At 37.7% G+C, this 27350-nt stretch overlaps 1 protein-coding gene across 4 annotated transcripts; it reads right to left on the reverse strand.

Moving 5' to 3' along the window:
• Positions 1–3253: 3253 nt before the first annotated feature.
• On the reverse strand, positions 3254–26742 carry STARD3NL (STARD3 N-terminal like). Of its 4 annotated transcripts, none has more exons than XM_083825841.1 (8): positions 26587–26742; positions 15345–15641; positions 12238–12315; positions 10200–10277; positions 8708–8761; positions 8489–8606; positions 6017–6115; positions 3254–3323 (listed from the first exon to the last, which is right to left on the reverse strand). In XM_083825841.1, exons 2-8 carry the CDS (start codon positions 15567–15569, stop codon positions 3271–3273), a joined length of 705 nt encoding a protein of 234 aa, XP_083681967.1. In that variant the 5' UTR covers positions 15570–15641; positions 26587–26742; the 3' UTR covers positions 3254–3270. The 4 variants fall into 4 exon arrangements, with proteins under 4 accessions (XP_083681967.1, XP_083681968.1, XP_083681969.1 ...); XM_083825842.1 differs by lacking the exon at positions 26587–26742 and adding an exon at positions 26138–26278; XM_083825843.1 differs by lacking the exon at positions 10200–10277.
• Between the last annotated feature and the right edge of the window lie 608 nt (positions 26743–27350).

The raw sequence follows: 27350 nt of genomic DNA on the forward strand, positions 1-27350 counted from the left end.
TTTCAAATTAGAAAAGGTCAGTGCGATCTTTCTTGCCTGCTTTTTTAATTGTTCAGATCATCTCAGTTACCCACAACTTGCAGAAAAACAGAACAATTATAGGAAAACACATCTCCAGGCCTGACATACATTAGTTTAGTTAAAATGCACACCACACTCAACTCTTTATTTTGCTTATTAGCTCATTGTTTTTCTGAGCACATCTCACATCAACAAAAATGTCAACTTTTGAGAAATCTACCATGACAGCCAGTATCGTACTGTCCCTGAATAATTTCATTTGTGCTACAAACAAAAGCAAGTAACATTTTCTAGGAACAGCTGGTACAAAATGACATCTTTGGGGTTGGCTGAGGAGAAAACATCCTTGGAAAAGCAGGATGGAACAATTGAGATTTTGTGGATCTGGCGAGAGATGCAGGTAGGTTTGGGAGGGATAAGTTTATGAACAAAATGATTTCAGATCAAGTATTTTAACTTTTACATACCATAACTGATGCAGTTTAGGTTTCCAGGAGATAAAACTTCTCATGGCAGCAACCAAAACTAGCAGATGTGCCAGAGGGAGTCATTTCCTTGGCAAACTACTATCCATGTGTAAAAATAGAACATCTCAATTCAACATACAGACTGGGAACCTCAACTATGTACCACAGGAAAAAAATATGCTGGCTTAGGGAAAGCTTTGCAAAATCCTTACCTTGAGATTGCTACGTAGTTATTCACGTGTCTGATATAAGAAAAATACCCCCCCCCCCAAAAAAAAAATCCATCACTGCTGCATATGGCTTGTTTTACTTCACAGCTGGTATTTTTAACCCATCCACCTTTTCTAATTTTTCCCCAAGTATTAAACTGCATCTTAAACTGCAGGGGGAAGCATGCACTGAGAATAAGGTTACATTTCTTGGATTTCAAGATGAATTCCATACTGCAAATTGAGGAAGGTGTTAAAGAAGTCACACCTCTAGATAAAGGTTATTTATAACAATGGAACTGCTAGCTAGCCCAGATGCATTTTTCTCTTTGAGTTTAATATTTGATTAGGAACATTCCAACACTTTGAAGTTCCAACTTCTGGTTGTTTCTTCTAATGAGTTATTCTTACCTGTATCCTTTGAAACAGATCTTGAATGCTCTCAGTCACGCAACCAATAGAATGAAAAAGTTAGGAGCAACTCAACAGTCACACTGGAGAATTTTAGAAACAGCACACTGAAGCCGATTTAACTACCTACTGCCTTCAAGACATAATGATCTTCTTCCATGTAAAGGAAGATGGGATATGTCATTTTTAGTCATACACGTTTGCAGAACCATTATTTGGAGAAAAAAGGTGATGTTTTTAATTGTTAAAGCTTGGTAGCAACCTGAAGTGAAATAAGATAGGTGTGAAGATATTCTCAAATAAGGTGCTTAAATGTAGCTACAGAAGTATTACAGAGCAGTGAAGTGCATACATCTGCATTAACATGAGAGGAACACGGTGGTACCTACTATTTGCTGTGCAGATTGCTATCTGTATGCTCATGGTATCATAAAAACTAATGGCTTTACAAAGAAAGTGACAAAACTTACAATCCCCTTTTGGAAGAAACTAGGTGTTACTGAAAATTTTTTTGATCAACAAAAAATTTGATTGGTTAACACTTAAAATTTGTATTTGAAAAAAACACATTTTATACCTACACACCTATATGCAACAATTGATTAAAGCTTCCCTTTTCTACAGTTTGCAAAGGCTCAACCGGCTTCCAGTTTCCTCCTTGAACTGGCATAACACCCACCACCGGACAGGAGCAGGACCTAAATTATTTCAAAAAGCTCCTTGTGTCCTTTTGATACCACATATGCAACTGTCAAATAAATGCTGTTCTGCTAAGCACTAATACTGCATCCCTACAGGCAGCCAAAACAGCACTGTGAACACATTCTGTACAAAAACTATGCAACCCAGAATCCCCATTAGCCCTCAAGAATGAAAGAACTGGTATGTGCTGATTTATCTGCTGATAAAGCGAAAAAATATCAGCGCATTACCTGCGTTTCACATTTTTATTTTAGAAAGTGAACATATCCATTAAAAAAGAAAATGCACAGAGTTAAAAAAAGTAAACATAAGACTAATGACAAATTCTCAAAAACATAAAATAATTTCACCTAGTGAGTCCCAATTGTTAAACATACTTCCACCATAGAGAAGTTTTACTTCATTATATTACCAGTCTCTTTATTAGGTACACAAAGACAACACTTTCCAGTAATTACCTAGTCATTAGAAGATCAACTTCAGGAATCACTGAATAATACATCATGGACAAATATTTTCATACCACCCGGGAGGCAATCTAATATACATATGTCACAAGGTACATCTTTGTGAGGTATTACAGTACATAGGAACCATTCCCTTTGCTTTCTAAGGAATAAATTCTTCAGCAGCTCCACCAGCAAATCAACTACAGACTCCACTGCCACAGCTTCCAAATCCCATCAACTTTTTTCGGGGATTTTCTTTCTGTAACAGATGACACAAATCAAGATTAAGATGAGTCAAGACAACAGTTACTGAAGACAGGGAGGCTCAAAAGAAGAAGCTGCCTGCTACTCCAAATGGGCACTAGACAATTTCAAATCAGAAGCTTCAGCTGCTCAAGAATATTTAATATCTTCTCTAGCTTGAGCATTGCCATTTGTGGCGAAATGAAAGCATACGTCAAAATAATTCTGAAAGAAAATTAATTTCTAAAATAGAGAAATCATCTCTCATTTAGCCAAAGTGCACTACACAAATCTTAAGACACGGCTGGTATTATGCAACCCTCTTGTATTTGTAACAGACTGCGGAAGGGAAATATCAGAAGTCATTCTGTCCATGCAATCTTCTAGATTCATGTATTTGTCCTAGACCTAAACACTTCCTACACCTCCCGCATTCTCATCTCCAGAGAAATTTCTCTCCTCCCTTCCAAACACGGACCTTTTACACCTCCAGTCCATCACTTTCCTTCCAGGAAGCAAGAGAAGAAATGTTGGAGGAGTTTCATTCCAAAAAACCTTTCATCCCTTTTTCACTGTATGTTGGAACAGGTACCTCGGCCCCCTGGGACTGGGCGTTAACTCAGAAGTCAAAGGCAGAACAGCCTCAAAGATGAACTCCTAAGAATTAGCTCACCATTCAAATTATTTGGGAAGGAGCTAAGAAGAAATAAATATCTTCAAGATTATTCTGGTTCTATGCAGAGGAACTTACCTGCTTTTCCATATTTGCTATACAACTGGTTTTTCACTGTCTTGTTTTTCTTCAGAGTCTTCATCAGATCCTGAACAGGAAGAAAGGAACGTTATTAATTCAGTTGAGAGAACAACTAGTGATGGCTCATCAAAAGGTAATTCAAAGTAACTATTTCTCAAAAATATTTAATTTTAGATTGCTTATCTTGTTTTCAAATATGTTTCACCTTGAAGGCTTCCTCCGCTCCAGTTACTGAACCCCAAAACCAGCAGTGGGATCATTCCTGAAATACCTACCCTTGTCAAGGGATTTGGTTAGCATGTGCTTCAAGTTTTCTCTACAACACAATCAGGACAATCAACTCCTAAATAGGAGCTCACTGGGAAGCAGATTTTTCTCACTTGGTGTTTCCTGCCCTTCAAAAGACAGCTCTGGAAGACATGTTTGAAACACCAAAAAACTCTGCTTTACAAAATTAATAATTTCTGTAACTAGTGTTCTTGCAAGAGAATGTCTCACTCTAAGCTTCCTCCTTTACTGGTTGTCTTCTCTCCCCTTCATGATCCCAGCTCTTTGCTGTGACAAAGTGCTAGAGGGCTCCAAAAAGAAAATTTAGCTGACCACAAGACCACATGCACAAAGATGGCCCCTGCAGATGGCAGGGCTTTGCTGGAGAGTGATTTGACAGATCAATCATTTCAGGGAGAGCAAGAAGGTACTAAGCAAGCGCAGTGAGCAGTGCTGACCTGCAGTTTGAGCTACAGTCCAGACTGCAGATGTCTCTGTCCACAGCTGAGGTGGCAGTCAACCCCATCTGGGACGATAGAGGAAATTCTCACTCTGTGCATTGAACATGCATGTCTCAGGCAGTTCAAAGGAGTAGCTGTTTTCAGGCTGACTTTCCACATGCTACATCTGGAATGATTACTTGGCAACGAAGTGTTATGTTGAAGATGAAGGGTCAACCCATACAACCAAGCGGAAACATACTCTGCAAACTCTTACAGAGCCTGTTGTAAACATCACCTCCTGACAGCAAAGATCTGTTTTTAGATGTATCACTGTGCAAGTAGAAGGGTTTATTTAGCCTGCATGATCATGAGGAATAGTTTACCTCTAAATACTTTTCCAATCAATACACAGAATAAATTGTCTAAACATTTTTCCTAAACAATCGAAAGTTTGTCTTACATAAAAAAAACACAGAATTTTGAAGAAAATACTTTTGATTTATTTTTACTGTACATCTCTATCTGTTTCAGAATACTTTCTGACTACCAAAATCTGTGTTTTAGTTCAAATGTATTCATTTGACTATTTCCTTTGCTTCTTGTACCCATAAAGGGTATTTAAACCAACACAATTTCACTTGGCAGTTTAAGGCAGCCCAAGAGAAGGCACATGAGCTGTTACTGAAACCCAGGTGACCAAGTGGGCATTAGATAAGCTGAAAGCAAAGGCATAGTCCTATGCCTGTAGTCACCACATGCAGTCTGATGCATAATAGCTGTTTGCACATGCAACACTGACCCAGCCAAACTGCCAAGAAAAATATGTTAACTCCACTTTTACTTCCTCTCACACTGTACATTCTATTGTCAAAAAGCTCTCAGACTGAGCTAGTATAATGCTTCCACCAATAATCCTCAGGATATACTCACAGCTTTAACTAAAATACATTTTACGTTTGAATCATTAGTTATTATTTTCAAGCCACGTTACTCCCTGTGATCATGCTACTGATAAGGATTTAACAATTTCCATGCGGAAAAGATTGCAAGTTTATGTGGAATCACTGAAATGGTTCTTGATTTATTTAGTATGCTGGTACAGCACTGCGTTATATTCAATGTTGTCTTAATGCTTTCTCATCCCTAGATGGAGCTCTAAGTCCTTTATAATGCCAAGACATTCAGCAACTATGGAGGCTGCCACTAAACTGAGAGGTATCGCCAACATTTGTATCTCTATCATGCAAGATTGGCAGAAGTCTCTGTAGCTATCAGTGGATATTTGTATTTTAAATATATTGCATAGTACAGCAGAGCTTTACCAAAAAAGAAATTACATTTTAGGGTAAGAAGACTGACATGGAATCCTGGGGTTCACACTGGGTCCACTTAATTCAAAGGAATTACTCATTTCCTTGAAATGCCTGTAAACACTTTCTTAAATCTTGAAGTATTTCAATTTATTTTTTGGCTTACTCAACTCATACCTCAGCTGGAACAGCATGCACTATACACATACTCAGGATATTATTAATGCTTGCCCTCAGTTTAATATACCCATGGCTAGCTTCTTTAAGCAGAGGGGGCTTTTTGTTTTAAAAAAGGAAGAGCGCCTCCAATTGAAGTTTCAGTTGGCTTTGGAGCAGTTTAAGGTTCATTGTCTGCCCTACGATATTGTAAAACTCCAAGTTTAGGCTGGATTAAATAATGCATTGCTGAATAAACACTACTGCTATCAGAAATAAACAATAATCACCTCCATTCAGTTGATGTGCCATTTTATTTCAGACTATCTTTTTTGTAACGACTCTGGGGCACGTCAGAAGACCCACCAACTACCTATATTGTAATTCATCTGATAGGTCATTACTAAACTGATTTACTAGGAAGCTTTATTTTAGGATTGTAAAGTACACTTTCCATTTAAAAAAAAAAAATTCCCCTTTCATCCTCCACCCCCTTACACTCCAAAAGACGGGTGGGGGGAGGAGGGAATATGCGGAAGTTTAATGCCAATAAGAACAACCATTCATTATACAGACATAACTACCTGCTACAGATTCAGGAGGAGAATAGAACTGCCCATCAGAGAGGACTCCTGGGTGAAGAAGAGCTGCTCGTTCAGAGGCATCTTGCGCTATCAAAAACCCTAAAAGGAAGAAAAAAATCCAAATGTTATTAGACAGCATCTTAACGATCAAGACTTGATCAAGATCAAGCACCTTAAAGACTGATGTATTCTATTACCATTCCTAGTAAGTTACTTCTATAAATACACTACAGGAAAACGTGGGTACTGTACACAAGTTAAGGAATCCTTCTTTCCACTGTGTGCAACTGCATGATTAGGATGCATTATGTAAATTCATCAATATTCACTGGCTAAGTAAAATTCTGAAATATATTTTTTTAATGCTCAGTGAGCTGCTATGCATAACCAAATAAAGTTCCTAATTTACAGCTTGGTTCCACTTATTTGTCTCAATGCACCTAGTAACTCCAACTCCTTTGGCTCAATTTCACCCCAAATCAGGAAAATACAATGGATCCCGGGGTTATTCTGGTGTGTATAATACAGGACAAAAAAGGGATTGGGAAAGAATGGAATTCCTCTCATCCTTACTGCCATCAACAGGTCTTCTGATAAGTAACAGGGCAAAGATAGCATTTTAGACCAACATAAAGCTATTGAACTTCTATTGTTTACTCTCAGTCATGTAAAGACTGATTCGAAAAAAAAAGTTTGATGTTTAACTGAATCAGGAGAGTTATCTGAGATAGCAAGCAGTTCTGTTGGAAAGAGTTATTTATTTTTAAAGTCAAGCAACTATTTTTACATATCAATTTATCTTACTAACCAGTTGGAAGTCCCCAAAGGAGATACTTCTTTAACTTGTATTTCTATTCTGTCCAAAACAGGGAGAACAGTCTCCATACTTAATAACAAGTCACAAGACAATGGAAGACATTCTGGGAGGATTTTAGCTTTAAACCCTGCTCACAGAAGGTAATTTTTAGAACTGGAAATCTTTATCAATGGAAAGACTGTTTTTTTTTTTTCCTTTAAAAGGCACAGACATAATATCTCCGAATTGTGAACACTGTTGCATTAGGTTTGCTGTTTTCTTTTTTTCTTTTTAAAAAAAAACATGAAAGTAAGATGGCAAAATTTCAATTTCCATCCCCAGAGAAGACAGCTGAGAAAAGTACCTGGTTAAAAAGCAAAAACTATTAAAATCTTGCTTCCTTACCTGCCTCAGACTAACTTAATAGCAAATAAGGCCCTATATAAATACCACCATCCACCACAATCTGCCTATGCTGCCTATCACGTCTGACTTAATTCCCTAAAACCTGAATTTTCCAGTGAAACCCTGTCTTTTTTTAAAAAACAAAGTTCAAATACAACACATGTCTAAGTAAATACCATCTATTTGAAGCTTAGTAACAATGAAGAAAGAAAATATCACTGATTTCCCACACAATTATGAATATCATCAAGTATTTACATGTGTCATATTTTCTTTGTTTATGAATACTTAGTATAAAACATGCAAAAGTCTCTGAGGTGGTTAGATTTCTTATTTAAGTGTAATGTAGCTGTATTTCCTCACCCCCTCAAAAAAAATTAAAAACACAAATAAACAATATCCTAAGATTCCCTTTCTCTAGGCAAAACTGAATGTACTCATTCAACCGATTTCTACCTTGGAGTGGTAGAAAAGAGGAGGAAAGGGACTGAAGTAGAAAGACTGCATTTCAGTGAACTAAGGAACGACAGCATCCATGCCTGTGTAAAGTTTTTGGTTTTACCTAACAGGCAAACATCCTTCCAGTGGCATTTCAGACTGTATTTTGGATAGTTATGTACAAGGAAGAGGTTTGCTATACAATTACTTGCCTACTGTTGAAACTAACAAAGCATTTGAGGCAGAAATCTATGCTTTCTTTTCCTCACCAACCAAGAAATGTTCTCTTTCAAGTAAACCAGTGGGTTTCCTCCATTTAGTTGAATACATTCAGTGTCAGATGACCTGCTGCCTCGTCTTGAATTCATACTTGCTCTGGTCTCGTTCTGTGCATGAAGCAGACTCTCCACAATACTTCTTCGCTTTCCCTTTTCCATCTCAAAGGAAGAGTCAGTGACACAGAGTTAATTATTGTGCCTACCCTCCGCAGAAGAGGGGCCAACAACTATTCTATGCATTACTCAGAAAACAAAATTTTACAAGCCCAAGCCAGTTAAATTTTCATGTCTTAAACATACAGAATTAGATATGCTCTTAAAGTATTCATCAAATTACTGGTCTGTCCCTTGTAACTTTGCCTCACTAAGTTAATAAAACCCCTACTTCTTTGAAGACACATTTTCCTTTACAGAAAAGGAAAAAAATGCCATGATTTAATTTTTCCACAGCTCTTCAAATTTTTTGAGAAACTGAAAGAAGCATTCTTCTGCCAGACAATATGGAACTAAATGTTGCCAACTTCAGTAACTGATGGAGAAACAACAAAAGCTTACTGTTTTCTTCTTCAGCTTCTTGTGGTAACACTTTAAAGTCCAAGAACCAGGTTTCAATCCAGGCAAGTATGAAGGATATTATGGGCAGCACATAGCCAAAAGCACCCTGTGAGAACAGCTTGAAGGAAACAAAACCAAGCAACATTATAGAAATTTACCTGAAGAAATTTGCTTTCAAAAACCAGCAAAGTAAAGCAAACATTTGATTAGAATATATACCTGTGAAATAATTACTTTTGCTAATAAAAAGGCACTGGTCACTGCTGTTGTAAACTGAAAGAGACAGGGTAAGAAAAGTTAAGACTAGTAATTGGATTTACTTCACGTTTCTGCCATTATATCAGTTGCAGCTTTAAATAATTTACTAACAGCAAAATTATAAATTAAAAAAACTTATCAAGTATAATATAATTAACAAAGTGTTATTAAAATAGCCTCATTAATATGGATAGTCTTTTTAATACAGACGACTCCAAATATATATCTGACCTCTATATAGCAGACAGGCAGTTTAGATGCTACACAGATGATGCATTGTATAAATTGTGACCTTACTCTATAATGAAGATACAGTATTTTATTCATCAACTCCCTTAAAAAAAAAAAAAGAACACTAAATCCAACTATTTGGGAAAAAGTGAACAGCAATCTCTCCAAATGCTTTTTTCACTATCATCCAAATCAAAAGATCCATTTCAAATATATATTTGCGTGAGGGAACTTGAACTAATATTTTAATTCATGTTCTGATATTATGAAAAAATGAAATCACTTTGAAGACGTGATGTTCCCTGACATGACTGAAAAATAGCAGGTGACGAACATGTACCTGCAAAAAAAAAAAAAAAACAAAAAAAAACCCACAACAGTAGACAAGTATTATTCATTTAGGCAAGCCTTCAAACTCTATTAATGTGCTTGGGTGCAGCAATTCTTTAAATAATAGCAGAACCTAACCAGATTCTCCTAAGCACGAGCAGGATTTTAAAGACTACCAGCTTCTTCAAAACCTTCACTGAAGCTATTGCTATATCCATTGCTTACCACCATGACAGTTTTGCCCTCATCACCTCACAACCAACTGTATCAAGTTGGAGGATGTCACTGGAAAAAATACTCTAAAGCTACACAACTAAGGGCAAAGGATTTTTAGATATGTGCACTTAATTAAAAAAAAATCACAATCAGAGCACCAGTAACTGTTATTTGTATCATTCTAATACCACAATTTCAAAAATATCATGACAATCTCAGATTACTAAAGAAACTGCATGCTACTCACTTGAAGAAGGTTATACATGAATACATTCCACATGGACCTACTACAGTGTAAGGGAAAAAAGTCTAAGACTGATGGATTTCTGGTACAATAAATGTCAGTTCTTTTTGAAATACAGTTCAATACTTCCGGTTCAAATATATTTCAAGCAGTAAGTCAGACATATCAAAATGGTTATGACCAGTCATTCATGCTGGATTCAGTTAGTTTTCAATTTGTGTTAACATGATATCTAATGAGGAACACACTCACTATACTATTAAATTCTTGTCTTTAGGCTTAAAATCTTCCATACGTGTTTAGTCTGTTACTGTAAAATGAATTTTTATATACAGAATCAAGATGTTTCTTAACATACAAACGCTAAGAGGCATCTAAAAATGCGTTTGATCCATTTTAGTTAAAACTCCATTATGCTTGGCTACTACTCACAGCTATCGCCCACCAATGGCGCAGTCTGCACATTGCATATGCAAGTATTAACACCTTAAATCGAAAGACTGCCAGTAGCTATAGAGAAAGGAAAAAAATATTTGTTGGTTAATTTAGGAACACAGAAGAACCACAAGATTCTCAGCTGACTGAAAACACAACTGCTCACAAAATAAATTATAACAGGGCAATCCAAGTTCTGCTATTGAGAAACAAATTTGGAGGTGGTTTTGCTTATTAAAACAGAAAAGGAATATAATTTCCCATTTTTAAAGCACACAGCTGATGCTACTCACATGCCTACATAGATTCAAATATAAAAGCATGTGCAAATCCACAAATATAAGTTGGAAACATAAGAAAGCTACACAAAACATGTTTATGATCATTTTACCTGACTGGAATCTAGTCAGTTAAATCTGGATGCAGTTAATTCAGCAAATACCTTGAATGTCACTGTGCTTCTCACTAATCTTACCAGTGCACTACTGTGCCAATAATATCATTAAGAACTGTGAAGATTTAAAAAATGCAATGGGAAGATGAGAATTTTTTAAAAACAATTTTCTACTTACTTATTGTTTAGATATTTACTGAAATATCAATATTGCAATGATTAATTATTCTTTATGGAGATGCCTGCAGAAGCAAGCAGTTACAAATATTTTTAAGGTGAAGATAAATTATGCAATTTCTCAGCCAGAAAAAATGAAATCAATAGCAGACAGATGAGATTACTGATCCTAACCTTCAGTTTCCCTGTTTATTCTTTAATATTAGATTGCATCCAATTTTAAAAATGTGAAAACAAACACTAAAAAATGAAGAAAGGTCAGGGACAGATATTGCCAGAGTTACAATGAATCCATTTAATATTATGCAAATATGTTTCAGACATTTGTAGCAGAAACAGAATAAATCCTGTATTAATCCACAACTTATTTTGCAGAATTCAATGACCCAGTCCTTTCCTGGGGAATAGAAATCTGTTATTTCTCATTATAAGTTTTTAACCCTTGGTTCAACTACAGGGCAAAATAATCTTCGGAGAATCGAGATTTACAGATAACATTTTTTTTTTCATTTCTACAGTAAAGTAAACATCACGGAAAGCAGCCAGCAAAATAATGATGAGAGAAAAAGAGAAGCAGTATAGTTTGCTAGCTTATGACATTTTTGTATCCAGTATCTCATTCCATTTGACATGGTGAACAGTAAAAAACTTGCTTCTGCATCAGAAAACAGTTTCAAAGAGACATTCTAGATATAGTGATCAGTATTAAGTAACTAAAACAATTTATCTCTACCAGGCAAACAAGATCTGGTAGAGTTAACAATCACACAAAAGGAATGGGGCCCTTTACGAGAACCATAAAGAGATAACTTTCACTTAGAGATCAGTAACTTGGTCTATGCAGTGCAAACCACTTTGCAACTACAGAGCTACAACCTTGCTGAAAGAGAGAAAAACTTACTGAGGCAGAAGACCTCCTTCCATGCACCTAAGAAACTACATAGGAAAGGAGAACACCATACTTCATGTCACCTGTTTTTAGTACAATGTTAAAACCCTGAGTTAAAACAGAGAAGTCTGAAAGAAACCTGACTTATACAGGCCAACCTGGTAACAAGTCTCTCTCCTCACTTCAAACTTATTTATGTGAAAGGACAAAAATGTCAGTTTAAACAAAATGATTTTACAGCTGAAGGACTACTGGTCTTCACCTCTTAATGAATTATCTTTATGTTAGATTAGTCTCACATGACTGAATTTTTCACTTCTCCCTCCTCCCCAAAGCAGAAGCATGCCAAAGCATCTTTATCAACAGGCTCCATGAAAACTTGCTGCCAAAGAAGGACCAAGCAACCCCAACACAGGTGAAATTTGGCACAAGCCCTTCTGGTTTTAATTATCAAGAAGAGATCAACCCTTTCACAGGACTCAAACTAGGGAACAACTGTGGAAGGAAGAAACTGGGAAAACTCTAAATTTGCTTTTCTCACCCTCTCCCCCCTCCCTTTTTTTAAGGATACTTACAAATATATCAAAATACGAAGAAGAGTAGTCATATTGTAGAACTTCTTTCTCTAATGTAGTTTCAATACCTCCCTTCACCTACAAGGGAACAACACCACACACAGCTTTAGAACAGAAGGTACTGAAGCCAGAAAACACACAAATATGAAGTGTAAATTAATAGTTTCTGATGGATGTACAATCATGAAACTAAACAGAGGAGATCTATGCTAAGAACATAATTTTCAAGATTATAATAACGAAAAACAATGAGAATGCTTTACAAAATCAAAACATTTAGGATTATCACTGTTAATAACCTGACCTACGCAAGCTACATTTCAGACTGTCCTGTAATAAAAGCAAATGAGTTGCTGAGGGAAAGAGAGATTAAATACAACTTCTACAAAAATTTACTAAGAATTTTATGTCTCAGAAGAATCTAAACAGCTGACCAGGAAGGCACCAATAAATTAGCTCATTAGTCACATTCTAGCAAATACGAAATACTAAAAATCTCTTCTCTGATGCTTCAGCACTTGAATTCAAAGAACTGAATTAACACTCCAGACCTTTTTCTTCACAGCATATATGCTATTTGTTTCCAGAGAACTGAGCAAAACCAAAGAAATACACTGTAAAGAGCACAGAAGCTGTGATCATTAGTTATTTGTGAGAGAATGGTTTAAGACCCGGTCTTAATTCTTTCATTTGCTTGAGGAGATTCATAATTACATCTTCCTTAGCCACCATGTTTCTTTCACATGGAAGCACTCATCACTTTCCTATCCAAAATGGGTTACTAAGAGAATAATTTAGGATGCATTGGGTCAGAAAACAAGAGTGTCTTAGTTGGGAGCAAAGAACCGTAATGTTCATATCCTATTCCAAAAGCTGTTTGATTTTAATACTAAATCAGATAATTAAGGACTGCATGAAATAGTTACATAAAGAGCAGTGGAAAATAACATCAACAAAAAGATCTAATCTTAAGTTTGATTTCTGTTATTCTTTCAAAGAAAGGAGGTACACTAAAGCATCCCAATATATGCTCACCATCTCAAAGCAGTACAGCATAGATACTTTCACATTCTTTTTCCAACTACATTGCCAGATATTTTAGATTTTTTTTTCCCTGTGACTATACAAGCCAACTCCAAATTTATTCTTTTTTTTTTTTCTCCTTATCCCCCTCCCCTCTATAACTACCAGACAGCTTTTTAAATATAGCTTCCCATCGTTTACTCAACTGCACCAGGTATGGTCATTTATTTCCACAATAAAGAAGGAAGATTCTAGAGTGATGGAAACTGTATGTAGACTCATACGCCTTTGGAAAGCACTTAGGAGGAAATGGAAGGGAAGATACATGCAAAGTAACACACAGAATGCTGTTGCATGGCACTTGAGGTCAATTTAAATAGGGACTGCCTAGTCTTTTCTTTTTCTCCAGTTGCAGACATGCTGTCTCAGCCCTCTCCCACAGAATAAAACAAAACACACCACAGAATAAAAGAACACAAGACATCAGCACTGGCTGATGACTGAGTTCTGAGACAATTCAGCAAACTGTTCAACGTATGGTTGCATGAGCACCACATTAACACAAGGATGAACAGAGAACCATGACAGCCTTGATACAGGGTTTGCTCAAACTACCAAGGAAGCTACTCCCTGAAGTACTTAAAAAAAAAAAAAAAAAGGTTTTGCTTAAGCACATTGGATAACAGGGACAATAGGAAAACCATACATACAGGAACTCTGGCAGCAATTCTGAAGTCCTATTAGTTACATATCAGTGGAGTACAATCCTAACACAATGCTATTTAGCTTCCCAACAAACAAAACTCAGTTTAAAAAACAGCACAAAAAAAAACTGTGTCAAGATCCCAGATAGCTCTGAATATTATGATTTATGAAAGCAATACATCATTCTTCATTCTTGCTGACATCTGACACTACAAGGCTTAGGGTTCATAAGTTCCCCCTAAAGAAAGGCTTTTCACAAAGAGAACTGCTAACTGCTGGGATCTTGAGATCCTTAATGCTGCAGCATTCAAAATAAAACACCAAGAGTTTACGGCATTTTCTATAGTCTTAAATACACTGAGAGAAATAATATGAAATTCTGTATTCTGAATCCCCAATAAGAATTACAAAACCAGATACTAAAACTAGCCAAAATGAAGTATCAGAATTCTATGTTTTCTTTTGAGCCAGCTGACGTAACGCACCAGATACAACAGTCTTTCCACCTAAGGAGATAACGGAAGTCGAAGTCACAAAATTACAGCATTCAGGCAGGCAAAGGTTGCTTTCTCAAATTAAATCAGGAAATAGATTTTTCAGTATATCAAACTATTAGGACAGATGATTCCTAAAACTTCATAATGTCAGATCAATAACCAAGGTTATTTATCTTGTAACAGAATGATGACAAAAAAAATGTTAACCCAAGAACTTTATTATCTAGAAAAGGGATTCCTCCCATTTTTTCATTTGTGCCCTTTCATAAATTAATTTTTAGGTTACAGCTTAAAACTCAGCTCCAAAACTAGAATGCTAGTGATCAAACAGTACCAAACCTTCTGCCCTACCTCTTTCCAGAAATTTCTTAAGAACTACCTTGTCTTCCAAATTACAAATGCTGCAGATAAAAGGTAGCAACTGTGGGAGTTCATGTTGTTTCAATATACCCTACCACAAACAACGTACATTATACTAAGTTTCTCAGAAAATACAGCACTACAAAAGAAAGGTTTTTGCCATTTAAGTCTTTTTAACACTTCAGTCACTGAGCTACTCAGGAGAATGAAAACTCTTAATACTGATAAAATTCACTCTACTGGCCAAATTCAAACAAATATAGTAATACTTCTGTTTACTTGCTGCCTGAGAAGTTCACTGGACTTCCAGTGGTTTCCTCAGCATTGTTCATAGACTAGAGGAACATCAAAAGGTTTAATTATATGAATAAAAACTATGTATTCTAATGATAAAAGTAGATATCAAGTTCACAAAACATTAAAAATGAGAAACTGCCTTAGTTTCAATGACAGTTGGGATAGAAAGCTTGTTAACCACTCCTGAAGCAAATAAAGTCTAGGGGTACTGAAAAGACAACTCACATTTAATTCTATTATCCACAGCAAGGTTATGAATAAGAGATCAAATGTAACAAACAAACAGAAAGTCCTTCTGACATCTGATATGCCTTTCTTCTCTCTTCCATCGTAGGACTCAATCCTTGCCATCAGCTGTGCTGGGTTGATAGAGTGGACATCTCGCAAGGATGGACAGGATTCCACACTGCTACTGTGAGCATTTTCTGCATCATTTGGCACCCTATTCATCCTGGGTTTGCTTAGAGTAGTCTTCTTCCAGGCTCACCATCACTTGAAGGATGATCCATATAGGAAGAATTTCTAAGTAAACAAAGGTATCTATATTAGTCACCAAAGCACCAAAAATCCACTACGCAATTTCTGTTTACCAAGTCAGTTTGTTTCGCCATAAACTGACAACTAGGACTATTTGGTAAGTAGATTCTAAAAAATGTTTTAAAAAAAAAGATACACCTATGCCCTCTTCATTCGCTAAGGTTTGTGAAACAAGGGAAATAAATTTTCATATAGACAGGTGGGAGTAAGAGAGCACTGTCCAGATGTGGAAGACTCCATTCTCTATGTTGCTGTATCAAACAGGCATAAATAGAAAGCATGATGTACATCTTTAAGGTTTCTGATTTAAACACTCAAAAGTAACCCAACTTAAAGGAAGTTCTACACAGCTTTGTGCCATTCCCACATGTCCTGGCATTGGTGACAAGGTCAAGAGACTGGCACTTCCCTCTGCACTTCCCCTCCTTGGGAAGCAATGGGAAAAGAGCAAGGAGGTTGCCTCCTGGCCTCCTCTTCTGGCTAGACAACCAAGTGTCCTCAGCCTTTCCTCACAGGAGAGGGAGGAATCCTCGTAGGATGTGCTCTCAGCACATCCCAAACTGGCATTACCAAAAGGTTAAAAGTCCATTAAAAACCCTGAACACTGTAGTAAATATTCTGTAAAGCAAGTATACAGCTATCTGTTCTACAGATGAATTCAGCTGCTGTGTCTCTACTGTCTATAAGGCCTTTTAAAAAGATTCTCAGGTTCAATTTCTTATAAAACTGGAATATACTGATATACTCAATTAGAACATTTTTTTTTTTTTCCCCAAATGAAGCTCCTAGAAGGAGCTGACGAAGGTCTCAAGTTTCAAGGAAATGCACAGAAATGTTAATTTTATGCAAAACACTCAGAAGATTAAGCTATACATCCCGCAAAACAAATCACATCAGTCAAGCTTCTGTGACTCTGGGATAGTAACTTCTTGAAATTCAAGAACACAACTTTGTCTCCTCCTGTGTGGGCTGTCTTTCAGTAAACCACAAAATGGAAACAGAAACGCTTCCCACTCTTCCATCCCAAGTGAAAAACAGTGTTTCAACTCCACTAGGCAAGAAAACAGGCATGGCACAAGAAGAAAAGCAGACATGATTTGTAACACAGCACTAGACAAACCCAAGGATACACGGAGATGTGGGAAAAGAAAAGGTGGGGAAGGGAATCTCCAGTGCAAACACATCACTGGTGAGGAAAAGGCAGACACAAGAGGGATGGCTGAAGGGATGGTTCCAAGCAGATTTAGCACAGAGCATCTTCACTGTCCTCAACTCCCTCTCCTGTTTGCCCAGCTTTGTGTGTGAGAGTTACTGCAATGACTCTCCCCAGTCAGAACCAGCCTCAGCTCTGGAACACAGCTCCCTCCCCTCCGAGTCACCCCCAAATTAGAAATTATAAACACTTAGGCAAGTGAACAAACTTGGAAGTTAGACAAACTTGCAACACATTTCTGTGCAAAACACTTTTATGATGAAGTACTGAAAGCAGCAGGAAGCTTTATGTTAAGAACACAAACGCAGAATTCTTTCACAGTAAGAATCACGGATGAACCTGCTTCTCCACAGCTATACTGTACTGCTGAACATTTTCAGCCAGAAAATACCTTGCAACTACTTCTATACCTGTGTTTCAAATACCAGCCACTAAACCTTCTTCTACAAGTCACATATATCAGTTAGCTTGATAATAGCCACATATTTTCTAAAACACCTGCCTACTAAAACAAAACATTTCATTTAGCCACTCTACGCAAGGAACATTTCAGTATAGGAACACAGCAAAGGCAAGAGGAAACCAGGTTCTCTCATAACAGCCTCCAGTAAAGCCCGTGCTCTGTACCCAAGGGCTTGTGTTGCTCCTTTACAGAAAGGAACAAGATTTTGAAACCAAGTAAAAACTCTGCAGAAAGTTCTGCCGTCTGTTCTGTCCTCTCTCCCCCTGAACAGAAACAATACTCATTGCCACGAATTTCCTGTGACACCAGACTCACAATCCTCTTATTGTAAGCTTACTGAAAGGTCGAAACTTTTCACAGGGAAATATTTTTTCCTGAGATAAGAATTCACATTAGTAAATTTGTGATATACTTTCTCCTCATGCCTTCTGACTCTGTGTGAAGAAAAAGGGTTTTTTGTTTTTGGCTTCTTAACCACATTCACTTTCACTCAACTCCTACTGCTAAAGTAAAAATTTAGCTAAGTCAATTTTTTATACAGACACATTAAAAGTTACAAATAAGTTTTTTTTTGTTTTTTTTTTCCCCCCTGAAAAGTAGCCAAGATTTAAAATACTTTTTTTTAAACACTTCACAGTTATGGCAGTAACTCAAGCTTCCAAATAGATAACTGAATACCCAAATTTATCCTGGAGAACTGAAGATTTTACTTGATTAATAGTATTAACTAGTATGAGTGAAAAGTAAAGGTTTTTGTTAAAATAAGCCAGGTTAACTGCTAAGAACTGCACTCCTTCACTGCCCTCAAGTCTAATGAACATTTTCATAATGCATGATGAGAACTACCCCTTAATTTTAAGGCTACATTTACAATTAATACCATTATTTTCCCTTTAACATAAGCAGATGGCACATGTTATACATCTGTTAGTTTTGCATGCATCTTAGAGATGCAAGATCAGGATGGCACTTCTCTTTTTTTTTACCGCTATACTATCCTTATTCTTCCATTCTACCATCCTTGTTTTAATTTATTTTTATGCTTACTAATTTATTACGCATAAGCAACAACATAATTTGTTACCTTTTTTCTTTACAAGTAAAAAAAAACCACACAGCAGAACTTAACTGAGATACCAGAATTGAAAGTGAAAAAATTAGAAAATAGCTTACTCAAAGGGCTATTAGCAGCTCATCAGAACTGAAAGTGAAAGTATCATGTGTAAGTGATTTTAGGAAAAGAAATAGTAGCTAAAAATATCAGAGAAACTATAGGAAAAACTATGTTAGCATAGAAGTAACTACGCACATCAAGCAATATTGTGTTATGACTGCTGTTGAAACCTATAAAAAATTATAGTATTTTCTATCTATGTCTCTGACAACACTGAATACTCCCAAGAACTCCCATCATTAATAGCTTTTCTGTGAAGGTTAAAAAAAATGAAAATAATTATTTCTCTTCAATGAGTAAAACAGGATGACATGGCCAACACAATGGTCAGGATGCCAAAGCAGCACAAAAACTACGGGGTTTTCATTAGTAAATTAAAGTTTTTCCCTTTCTTGATGAAAAAGCTGAGACTGCAACAGTAGTAATATTCATTCATAAACAAACAAAAAAGTACTTCTTTGCCAACAAGTTTTCTCATATACCAATAAAAAAAACATACTAGTTCTTTACCTCTCCAACTCCTTATCAAACCTCATGTTACTACCTACACTCCCTGTTTGTCTCTAGGAACACAATATGTAACATATTAAAAACAAAATTCCTTACAAGACCAGACCTTAATACAGTAACCAGCATTATAATCATAACACTAAAGCATTTATCTTTAAGTGACACCTCAAGACAATCTTGGGTAATTGTAACACACATTTGTGTAACCTCAAACAATGATGAAGTATCAGCAAACAGCCAACCTGTTACCTGCAGTAAATGGTCTTGAAGCCAGCAAGTCCCGAGTCAGCAGCTTTCCAAAGGAACCAGACTCTGGGGATCTTTCCAAAGGTCCAACCCCAGGCCCCATGCGGGCAGCATCCACCATAGGCAATGAATGGCCCCACTGGGGCACTCCAGGATTCAATGATTTGGCACAGCGAACTATGCCAGGCTTGAGTTCTCTAAATACATACTCCAGAAGGAATAAGGGACCTCAGGGCCTGAGACTTAATTGTCATCCCCATTTGCTCTCCTACCATCACAAACATCTCCAACATTATTCTTTTTCTGTGCGTGGAGAAATGTTACTTTAGCCAACACCTCAGACAGAATAAGCAATTAATTGTAAAGAATGCATTCCCATAACGCAATATAAAAAGGCTAATAAACGAAGAATATATGGATAAACCTGTTTTACCCTCTAGGAGTATCAGCAGAAATCTCTGAAGCTGTCTTCTGGGAGCTCCAACATCAACCCAGTTAAGAGCCACCCCAGATAAAGCAACCGCTCTGAAGAACAGGTAATGACAACTAAAAAATTCAAAAATAAAATAAAATAAAATCCCAAAGAGACAGAGAGTGCTTCCAAAACTTACCTGGACACTTTTTTACACCATTCTCTGCTAGAAACAAACCAAACCCATCCTGCTGACAGGCTCTCCCTCTACTTTGTATTAAAGTGAAAGAACTCATTTTTGTGAAGTGGGCTTGTAGCAGACACATTGCTAGGGACCTCCTGGTAGCCATTTCCCCTTTTCTGAATGAGCACTTGGAACCTTTTCAAGCTGCGCTCATTCTGTCTTTATCTGTAACACATCACTGCCCTAGAAGCATTTTAAGGTTTCAGTATCTTTGAAAATATGTCTCAGTTAGTCTGAAGTAATGTCCCTGGTACACATTCCTTACTATACATGAAAAAATATTTAAAAAATAAATAGTATACACCTTTAGTGAAAAACGCCAACTTAATTTTAAAATTGATTCAGTTAATAGATATTACATCCTGATCTTTGAAGCACAAAATTTGGAGAAAGGAAATATCTCCAGATGCAGTTCCCTCCAGGAAATCTGAGGTTTAGCTAAAGAAGAACAGGTAGTATTTCAATACCACAAGACTTCTCTAGAGACTGGTCAACAGCAGTGTATCGCCTCCTTCACGTTGACTTGAATAACATAAGCAGAATAAAAAGACAAACTTGTATAAAGCCTGGCTGAAATGAAGCAGATGCATAGCTACAGAAAATGGAGAGAATGGAAAAAAAAACAACACTTGTGTAGCCACAGAATCACAGAAATGCTGGTTGCAAGGGACCTCTAGTAGGACTAGTGTTGGACTACCATCAACACGTGGTCAGTTGAGGCTCTGTTTAACTGAGACTTGAAAAATTTTATGTTTTTCTGGGTAATATTTGCCAGTACCACACCAACTCTCTAGCTAAAGTCTTGTGGAATTGAAATTCCAGGGCTTTATAATATCTGTTCTCATTTAGCTAAACCCCAAATTTGCAAGATGGAACTGCATCAGGAGATATTTCCATTTTCCAAAAGTTTTTCTATGGTTCATCCCAAGCCTCCTGAGGCACAGTTTGTTGATGTTGCCCCTTGTTATGGCTCCTGAGACGAGTTTGGCTCCATCAGCCACTGCTTTAAGCCTCACGTGTAGCTGCATGTATTAGTTAGACAAAATCCAAGCATAAAAGGAAGCCATAAAAAGAGAAAACATAGATTTAACACAGCAAAAATTAAATTGCAGCTATTTTATGGTGATTCCAGCCTTTCCTGGACTTTCAGTTTCAGAAAATTAGCTAACACTTGTTGGGTGATCTTACTGGCATAACTCTGATTTCCAAAGATACTTATTTCCAAAGGGTTTAAGTGACAACCTGAAGACATCTGCCCTTGATACAGTAGTAGCCTTTAGAGTGATGAGAAGTCGCCCAAGTGATTTATCACTTAGTTTATAAGACTGCTTACTCCTTGACATGATAGATCCAAGACACAGCATCTGAACTGTGAGACAGATGAAAAAAATACTTCATCTGGGTCAGTGTGAAAAATCACAGCATCATCTGTTTTGCTATTAATTACTTCACAGCACATTTGAGAATTAAGACTATTTTTCTTCCTTTCTCCACAGATTTCTTATTCCATTTAAAGAATAAAGTTCACAGAAATACACACTTGTTTTTACAAGTTCTGGTTTTAAAATAGGGAGGAAGGCAGAAATTGTTACGCTATGTAAGTGGGTACACCATAATACTGGACGTGTCTATTCAAAACTAAAATCCACTTAGTAATAGAGAACTACAAAATAACCAAATATAAGCTAAAAAAACAATGGTTAACATTCAGAATGGAGACTGAAATAAAAAACACATGCCATTTTCATTGACATGTGACATTCTAGTTAACATTCAGGTCACATGATATCATCAAAAGGTCCAAAGGCATAACCATCATTTACAGAATTAAAAGCAATTGCTTCAAATCGACATTATGTGGGTTGTGTTGAAGGTGAAGCAAGACTTAAAATGCATGGCTGCACAGTGCACCAAGAAACCCAGGCTCTAAAAAGTGAAAATGATCAGTACGGACCAATATAAACGTACCAAAAACTACCTGAAGTCTAATGCTAAAAAGATAGGATCATAGATGCCAATTCTAGGAACTGTTCAGTCCAAGGACAGTATTCTATCTATAGACCAGGAATACACACCTCCCTTCTCTGTAGGATAGGCTAAATCAGCTCCACAACAACTACTGCAATGTTCTCCTACTCCAACAGAGATTTCGTGTACTTACACTTACGGATATACTTTATGTTGTAATCTATCCTCTATCCTATCCAGTTCCTTAGTGAAGGAAAAAAAAAAAAAAGCTTTTAGATACTGTTGCATTCTACCTATTCTACCTAGGCTAAACACTTTAACTAACATAAGACTGAAAAATTCCAAATGCTGCATGCTCACAAAATTCCCAAATATAAGTACAAGATACTGCATATAACTTTTTGGCATTACCCTGGATGCCCAATGAAGCAACACAGCAGGAATCACAAGTTGCAAATATGCGATACATTTAGAAACTGGGACATCTTCCAGTTGGAGGGGCAGGACAGAACTTTTCAGCATACAGGAAAACCCCTTAAGATGGGCTTGGCTGTGTCTGAGCATTAAGAACTAGAGTGGCTCTGCGTGACCCTGAGTAGAAGCTCTTACCTACCCAAGTCATAAGGAAGTTTCTCATTCAAAGTACAAAATGAAAAAGCACAATCTGAGTGCAGCCTGTACAGCATACAAATTATTCTTGTACTTATAATGCCAATCTGGTTTCATACTGATGAACCTTGAAATAACTTATTGCCAAGATTTGGAAAGATACGTTACCAAGCAGGTAATTAGATGTCAGAAAAAAAGACAAAGTAAGAAGAGCGATTAAGCACGTCTTATTTAGAAAATTAATGGAAAAACAAATGCGTCCTTTAGCTAGCAGATGCATATTATTTTCTTTTGCCAACTTCATATTTTCTTTCACATGGGTTTTAAGTTATTTTCTATTAATGTTATTTTTTGTGTATGACTACACAGCTTAATTCTAAAGTCATGCTATTTACTCAAGTAAGAACTGTACTTGAAAAATATTGAGATAACTTCTGTTTGAGAACAACAAAAATCACTCGTTGTTTTAGTTGAAAAATGCTTCCCAATTTCTTATGCTCTAATGGCGACCTAACAAAACTAACAGTGCAGCCACACACATCCCACAGTCGTACTGAGCAGTACTTTTCTCAGAACATTGGACAAAAGTGCAGAAGAGTGCAGGACAGTTTACAAGCTAAAAGGAGAAATGGGGACAAAAAAAGTAAGCCAAAATATGGGGTCACGAGGACATCTGAGGGAACAGCAAAGTCATCTGACCCTGTCCCAGAAGTGAGTCTAACTGATCCAGAAAGTCAAATCAAAGTGCTCCAACCATGGACTAATTTTTCCCCTGCAGCTGAAGAAGCCCTGCTAGTAAGCACTGTCCTGCACTACCACTTCAATTCTTGCTCTACAAGAGCTGAAAAAATTGCAAACAGCCTGTAAATTTGGTATTGGTGATGCCTTGCTTTTATCCCCGTTGCCACATTTACCTCCAGGTTCCTTCCTAACAGTACATCCCAAGCATTTTACTTCCAAAATGATCAAGAATACTTTCTGCCTCTATAAGAGCATGCTCAAACAAGACATAGGAAATGTCACATGAAGGAACAGTTCCTCAGAGTTAAACCAAAGCAAATCTGAAAATATACTCCATGCTGAATTCATGAAACACTTGAAACATACTTGCCAGAAGTCGAAATGTCTGGAGTTCAGCTTTTGTTTAATCAAGAGTGTCCTTAAATTGACAACTCTATTCTATTTTAAGAAAAATAGAAAAATCTGACATGTAGGGAAGATGCACTGTAACATATGCTGAAGTTGTGGCTCAGATCTCATCTTCACTCAGGACATTTAACTGCTTCAAACTACAGACCTGACCTGCATGCATTTTATCCCTGTTAGAGTTAAGTCCTCAGAATATACAACGAAAAAGCACTTTAGTTATAGAATCGATGATGTATTCTACTTAAAACCAATACATTTCGGTTTATAGTATTCACTTATTTAATTAACTAATTAGCAAAGCTAAGTTGTTGCTTTCCTTTAAAGAAAAAAAAATCACCTCTTTTTTGGTTTAGATGTTTTGGACTAGTTTTACCAAAGACATGAAACTATGTCACTGTATGTTAAATGCAATCAGCTCACAGTTATATTAATTACATATATATAAAATATACAAAGGTACTATATACATACCATATGCCAGTAACATACAATAGCTGTTGGCAACAGAAAACTCAAAAAAAAAAAAAAGCATCTGATTTCTTGGAAAAGGAGAGAGGGAGGAGGGGGGGGGGAAATTGACCTAAAAGGAAAGTAGTACAAGGATAGAGCAAAGACAATTAACCTCCACCACATCTTGTCTTAACTTTTCTTCTCTACATTCTCCTGCTCTCTGAAGCTGACGTTGTAGCCCACCCAACATCAGCTCTCAAGAATAAAGATTTCACTGCACACTTTACCACATTAAGCACTAAATAACAAGCAACAAGTTTATAATACGTTCAGTTTACCAGTCATAACAACTGTAGGCCAAACAAACCCACTTCTGAGTATCAATACCAGATATAATTTATCTTGTCAGCATTTCTCTATAAATATAAAACAAATCTTTAGAGAGGCCAAACATCTTACTGAGGTTTACTGGAATATCGAACACAATACTGGTTTATTACATAGAGAAGACAAGCAAATATTAATAAGTGTCCTAACTGAACAACAAACATATGCCCCAGGGCTGCAATCCAGGTACTACTGGAACAAGAAAAGCTCAGGCATTTTATATACTAGTGAGAAACCGCCAGGATTCCTTCACCCTCTCAAGAGCTATTCAACAAAATGGTGCGAAAGTTTTCTCCATGCGAATTTGATCCCTGGAAATTCCTCAGAACTCTTAAGAAACACAGTATTTTAAGAACCTAATAACCCTGTTAAAATAAAAAAAATTTTGTAAGATTTTTCAGTTTTAACTCTGATTTTATAGCTCATGAACACACTTCAAAGCAAAAGGAAGCATCACATTTTATGTTACCTCAATTTTTCTCCTTAAAATGCTTAAATGACACTGGAAGAAAATATTACCTAGTCCAAGCTGCAGCAAACTCTAGCAGAGATCTACACCCGGGCCTTCAGCATAGAATATTTCTCCCAGCAAACTTCTGCATAATTTGTCTAGTTTTTCTCTCAGTGCTAGACAGAAATTAACTCCTGATATCTGAGGTGACATGGTTTCAGGACTTTGGTTGATGACTGAATAGCTAATCTTAATATGTGAAGCCCAATATCATTATAAGATACTCACTTGGTTATTTACTAAGATCTTTTTTTCCAACCTTTATTTCTAATCTCATACGTAACTGAATTTAACCCAGTGAGGCTGAGAGGTAGGACTAAAAAGTTGTCTTTTAATGTGATCGCTAAGAATTTCAAATTAAAAACAGATTTTTATCTGATAGTAAAATCAGAATATTTGACAAGCAACACACCTGTAAACCTTTAAGCATTAAGCTGTTGGATGGTGCTGGCTAACCATTTGAAATCACAGTCTGCTGCTGCCATAAGTGTGATTTATCATTACTTCACCAGACTCTTCTGCAAAAGCACTGATAACATTTCGCTTGTTGACTTGATTTTTGGATGAAATCCATTAATCTTGCTTATGAGAAATCTGGGGAGCCTGCCTCAAGTGGGCCTATAAAATATTTCAATAAATATTTGGGCCTATAAAATATTTCAGTAAATGACGCTATTAAAACATACATTTAACTATGATGACCCAATGAGGTTTCAAATGGTAAAACCTAAATACATTCTTTCAAGCATATCAAAGCCTAAAATAACTGCAGAGTTTGTTTTGAAATGGTTGTAGCTAAACAATTCTTTGAGAATTCAAGAAAATTAGAACGCATTCTTGTCTAAATGCACCAGAAAGAAAGCCTAATTCATCTAAGAGTTAAGCCAGCCACAAATTTCAGTATCATTAAAAAGGTCGAATATTTCTTTCTCCAAACACCAAGTCTATACAGAACATCCACCCTGAAATAAACAAACAGATGGACAGAAATATACGTGAGTTATTATAAAGATTCTTAAGACAGGCCACTGGTTTTATCCAAGGTGTCTGCCGATGAACCCCTACCTAAAAAAGTAACAGGTGAGCAAAAAAAGAGAAGTCACGCTGCATCTGGCCTACTTAAAACTGCAAAGCCGATGACAAACCTGCTAAAACACTCCCAACCCTACCGAACCGTAGCTGGAAACGAGACCCCAGGCAGCGCAGGGCTGACAAAGCCGTGGGGCTTCCAGAAGAGATCGGCGATTAGCGCCCCTCACAGTCCCACACCACGGCGCGGAAGGCAGGGGGCACACACGGGTACCAGAACGCCCTGTTACCTCTCTTAGCCCCTCCCGGCCATCGGGAAGGGGAAAAAAAAAAAAAAGTGGAAATGTAAATATACATATATAATAAAGGAAGAAAGCCGCGCCCTGCTGCTGCTGCTGCTGCTGCTGCTGCTGCTGCTGCTGCTGCTGCACCACCACCACCACCTTCTTCTTCTCCTCCATCTTCCTCCTCCTCCTCCCCCTTCCCCCCCGCCCAGCCGTTGCCCGTTGGCACCAACGGCCGCCGCGCGCTGCCCCCCCGGCCCCCGGCGCTTTGCTGCTCCTACCCCGCCCGCCTCGCTCCGGCCCCGCGCAGGGACCCGGCCGCAGGCACCCGTCGCCGCAGGCCCGGCCCGGCCGGGAGAAGCGGGGGCGGTGCGCAGGGGGCGGGGTCAGTGCGCGGGGGGCGCGGGAGGTGCGTGTGGGGCGGGGTTTGCGCGAGGGGGCGGGCTCAGGGGCTGGGGGGCGGGGCTGAGCCCGCGGGCGCTCCGCCCCTTCCGGGGAGAGTCTGAGGGGAAGCGGGGGAGGCTGTTTCGGTTTCTGGGGGCAGCGGTGTCGTGGTGGTTGGAAGAGGCTTCCAACATCACTTGGTCCAACCGGCCCTCTACCACCACTGTCACCCAGTAACCATATCCCTAAGCACCATGTCCAACTTTTCCTTGAACACCCCCAGGGACGGTGATGCCACCACCTCCCTGGGCAACCCCTTCCAACACCTGACCGCTTTCTGAGCAGAAATGTCTCCTCACTTCCCACCCGACCCCCCCGGCATAACCTGAGGCCATCCCCTCCCATCCTATCAGTTCCCCAGTGCGTATCCTCAACATAAGAGAACTCTACCAAAAAAATGTAAAGCCATAACTCTCCATGAATTATTCAGCCTTGTTCGTAGCGGTGTTGCTTGTCCCACTGCTTGAGGCAGCTTCCACCCTCCAAGAAGCCTTTTTCCTCATCAGTACCACGTTTATTTCATCTCTCTTGTGCAGTACTCCAGGTGAGGTTTTCCTCCATAGAGAACATTGCCCGTTGCTCAGTTCTGCTGGAAATAACA

The sequence above is a fragment of the Anser anser genome, assembly GCF_964211835.1.
Source record: "Anser anser genome assembly, chromosome: 2".
Taxonomy (NCBI): Eukaryota; Metazoa; Chordata; class Aves; order Anseriformes; family Anatidae; genus Anser; species Anser anser.

What these genes read in the sequence shown, in the direction of transcription:
- STARD3NL (XM_083825841.1), bottom strand. Translation starts at nt 15,569, where the DNA reads ATGAATAGGGTGCCAAATGATGCAGAAAATGCTCACAGTAGCAGTGTG. An exon ending in CTTCGTATTTTGATATATTT is followed by an intron (nt 10,278 to 12,237) that starts GTAAGTATCCTT and finishes CTTTCTCTATAG; the next exon opens with CTACTGGCAGTCTTTCGATT. An exon ending in AGAAGCTGAAGAAGAAAACA is followed by an intron (nt 6,116 to 8,488) that starts GTAAGCTTTTGT and finishes TCTTCCTTTTAG; the next exon opens with GGTTTTTGATAGCGCAAGAT.